Raw genomic sequence first — 4,179 nt, forward strand, 5'->3', positions numbered from 1 at the left:
CAAAAAAAACACCCCAACCCCCACCCCATGATTTGAGTGAGTTCTTACCCAACTGCTTAATGCTGCTATTTTGATAGGCGTGAGACCTTTGACTTCGATGATGACTGTGACAGTTTAACGTGGGAGGAGAATGAGGAAACCCTGCTGCTTTGGGAAGACTTCACAAATTGCAATCCTTCAATTGACCTCCAAGGAGAGGTGAGTTTAGATCTATTTTCCCTTGTTTAACAACATCCCTTTAGTTGATGGGTCACTTCAGCTTTTACTTGGCTGTTGTTTGCCCAGCAGACTTGCTTTTCTTTCCAATCCTTTGGCTTGCTTCCAATACTGATCTCCTGTTCAGTTTTGTCTCAAAACTTAAATATCACATTAAAATTATGCAAAGCCAGTGTCAACAAAAACTGGTTCCCAACCTTTCTAGACGGGACCAGAAGTGACCACAGACCTGCAAACTGTGGACCAGCATACTGCAGACTGGAAGTGACTGACAGCTGACCCTTTTTTATATTGAGTATGAAAAAGGCTTGGCTGCTGGTCCGCAGTATGCCGGTCACTTCTGGACATCTGGTCCGACAGCCAAACCTTTGCAGCCCAGTACCGGGCTGTGGCCCAGGGGGTGGGAACCTTTGAACTAAAACAAGAAAATGCACTATGGTCGTTTGCTTGTTTGGGTGTTTTAAGGAAGGGAAATGGCATCTCATAACCTGTTGCTTTAGATCTCACCCTTTATGCAGCACACTTAGTTAGTTTGCCACACTTTTGTTGAGAGGCTTTTATCTCCTTCAGGGTAAGAGTGCACACTTGTGGGCAGTTACCATGGAATAACTGATGCACATTGTAAGCTTGTATCCCAGTCTACCTCTAGGTAACTTTTTACACTTGCAGGATACGGGGACCCAAACATAGGACCCCTGTGTCACAAAGAGAAAAGGATCGTAAATCTTAGTACATTAGAAAGCAACCACTCGGTTATTATAACAGATATTTTATAAACTAACAAGGCAGAAAAGCTGGGGTCTTTGAGTTGTATGAGATTCCTAGGATCTTCTGAAACACTAGGGTCTGTGCTTCTGTTTTTCCCTTCTGCTAAGGCTACCTGGTGGGAATCTCTTGGAGCTTACTGCTAACAAACAGACTCATTTCAGTTCTTAGTCTACGTTTGATGTAACCCTGATTGTTAGAAACTGGCCCGTGTAGTAAATCTTCTGGTAGGTGCTGGGAGATGAGACTTAAATGGGGGGCCCAGCATTGTATGGACCAACTCCAGTGTTGTTACTCCCATTAGTGAATAGCATGGCAGGGCTGGATAAAAAGTAATCCAGCCTTCCTCCACGATTACGACTAGAGCATGAAGATGCTGAGGCAGCGGTCTCCTGAATATTGTGTTGTGTCGACTGCCAGGAGTTTGTTAATTTACATCTTCCCGTTTGTGTATCGTGTGGCATGCACTGAAACTGCAGAGATTACTTAAAAGTGCTAAGACTGCAAAAAACGGCATATTTCACTGTGTCTTCTGGTGAGCAGAGAGTGGCAGAGTGATAATGTAGTGTAGCTGTGTGCTGGAATTAATGACAGATTTATTTGCATATAGCCATGTGTGCATGTATAAGCAGAGCATTACAGAATTCAGCCCTTCCATGCTGCAACTCTAAAGGTTTTAAGAGGCTTAAACCCTTCTAAATGAAAATTATACAAGGAAAGGGTAGATTTGTCTTGTAGATGGTGATTCAGAATAGACTGTTTCAGTGTCTGCCCAGTCCTTAGGCGCATAAAGCATTATGATGTTGAGTCTCTCCTCCCATAGCTCTTTTCCTTTCAAGTTCCTCTTCATCATCTCCCTGGCTTTCATTTCTGACTTCCCTTCTTAAAGCCCTTTTGCATGAAATGGGGTGACCATAGTCAGTCTAACATCCATCTCAAGCAAAGTCATGAAAAGGCTGCTCTGGATGCAGTTAAAGGATGATAGCAAAATTTAAGGCTGATTGATAAGTCTACCAAAACCCTTTTTCCTAAAAATCTTGATGCAACCTTTGAGAGAGTGGAGGTTTGGTTAATAGCAGTGGCATGACATTTTAAGACTTCTGTAAATCTTAATTTACTTCATGATATTCTGATTTTCAAAAAATGCTGTACGAAATCTATACGACGTATAAATGGTTTAAAAAATGGTCAGGTGATTGGTTTCATAGTAATTGTAAATTGAAATTGTTGTCTAAGGGTGGGGACGGGGGGTGGCTCTAGCAGGATCCTATAGTGAATACGTGCTTTTGGCCTCATGCTATTCGGTACTTTAACGATATCAGGAAGAGAACAGGAAATGCAAAAATTGGAGTGAGAAATAATGGGAGCGGTCAATTTATCTACATTCAAGCTTTTACAAAACAATTCAGAGAAATGTGTTTTTAATACAGTCTGATGGAAGGTAACTCAGTTCAACAGTATCTACACGGGGCAGAGGTTTTTTGGTCGATGCCAGTTCTGAATTAACAGGAAAGGGGATAATAAAATCAAAGAGTTGAAAACAAAGGCTCAGTAGTTTTATATTGCAAATAAAGTGCAAATCTAACAGTGTAAGCAGCAGTGATCTATTGATATGGAAGATTCCTCAACACGTGAAGTTCTCAAATCAAGACTGGTTGGCTAAGCCAAGGTGTAGAAGTCACAGGGTTTGGTCCTGTCGCCTGTCAAATGGTAGTTGAAACCTAATAGTTTTTCATATATTTTAGAGAGCCTAGCCCAGTGCGGTTCTGATGCATGCTCCTTATGTGCTATGATAATTTAAGTAACCTTTTTATATTGCATTGCTCCTTTCGCTTGTACACCTGTCCTCGACTCTTGAGACCAACTACTTCCTCCTTTTTACCCAAATCTTAAAGTTCCGCCTTATTTCATGAACCCTTTCATTAATCCACAAAAATACCTCCAGTGTATCGTGTTTGATCCTCTTTCTGGCATGTATTGTGTGTCTGCTCTACATAGCCTGTGTCTAATCACTCTGAGGTCTCCAAGAAATGGTTGTGCCACTGTCTGTATAAGGCTGCGGTCACTGATGCTCAGTAAAGCGGGATGATTAACTCCATCTCTAAGTCGTTTTTTTTTTTCCAAAGCAAAATTCTTTTCTTTACAAATATTAAAACTAGAACTTTTGAAACAAGCAGCTCAGCAGCAGAACGTAAGAGTCCATGTTTTTAAACAAATGCACGTGTTCGATAATGGAGCGAGCTGTTCTGTGCACACTGTGGAGATGCTTGGCCTGTAGTTGCTGAACTTGCTTGTAGCTTTCTGTCTGGGACCTTTAAGAGGATGCTCTTTCCTAAGCTACAGCAGCGTTTCTGTATGGGTTTTTTGCTGAGAGAAAATGATGCATGGCTGTTTTTGTAGGGGGATCTGAGATGAAGTGAAATCTTCAGGAAGATCTGCGCACAAGGCAGACTAAATTGTGATCTATCCTAACTGGTCTGTCAAATTTTTCGGTTGCAGGAGGAAAACCTGGGGAACTTGATACATGAAACAGAATCTTTCTTCAAAACGAGAGACAAAGAATATCAGGAAACTATCGGACAGATTGAGGTGAGGAAATATGCAAGTGCACTTTTTGTATCTTTAAAAAGGGAATGTTTTCAATTTTCAGTGGGGAAGGGCATGTATTCTGGGCCACACAGCATACTCCTTTACATGCATTTTGTACCCGTAATGGATTTTAACACTGCAGAGTTTTGACTTCTGCCATGACCATATAATGTTTCCCGGCCCTGAGTGCCATAATATAGTTTCATAGTTTCTAGGGTCGGAAGGGACCTGGTCAGATCATCTAGTCCGACCCCCTGCCATGGCAGGAAGAGCACTGGGGTCAAACGACCCCAGTAAGGTGGTCATCCTCTTAAAAACCCCCAGGGTGGGAGCCTGCACCGCCTCACTTGGAAGCTGGTTCCAGACCCTAGCCGCCCTGACCGTGAAGTCGCGCCTCCTGATGTCCAACTTAAACCTTCCCTCCGCCAGCTTGTGACCATTGTTCCTGGTCACTCCTTGCGGCGCTCGGACTCCCCCAGCGCCTGCTGATCCCCCCTAATCAGTTTATAACAGGCCACAAGATCCCCCCTCAGCCTTCTCTTTTGAAGGCTGAACAGGTTCAGGTCCCGCAACCTTTCCTCATAGGACCTACCCTGCTGTCCCTTGATC

At 43.0% G+C, this 4,179-nt stretch overlaps 1 protein-coding gene across 1 annotated transcript in view; it reads left to right on the forward strand.

The window, feature by feature from the left end:
* Window positions 1-4,179, forward strand: part of IFFO2 (intermediate filament family orphan 2) — a gene marked incomplete at its 5' end in the record, with an annotated part of 69,368 nt that overhangs the window by 51,696 nt on the left and 13,493 nt on the right. The window contains 2 exons of the mRNA XM_019511572.1: window positions 78-198; window positions 3,481-3,570. Of these exons, the coding sequence (XP_019367117.1) occupies window positions 78-198; window positions 3,481-3,570 (211 nt within the window). The remainder of the gene's footprint in view (window positions 1-77; window positions 199-3,480; window positions 3,571-4,179) is intronic.

The sequence above is a fragment of the Gavialis gangeticus genome, unplaced genomic scaffold, assembly GCF_001723915.1.
Source record: "Gavialis gangeticus isolate Ggan-Ray unplaced genomic scaffold, GavGan_comp1, whole genome shotgun sequence".
Classification (NCBI taxonomy): domain Eukaryota; kingdom Metazoa; phylum Chordata; order Crocodylia; family Gavialidae; genus Gavialis; species Gavialis gangeticus.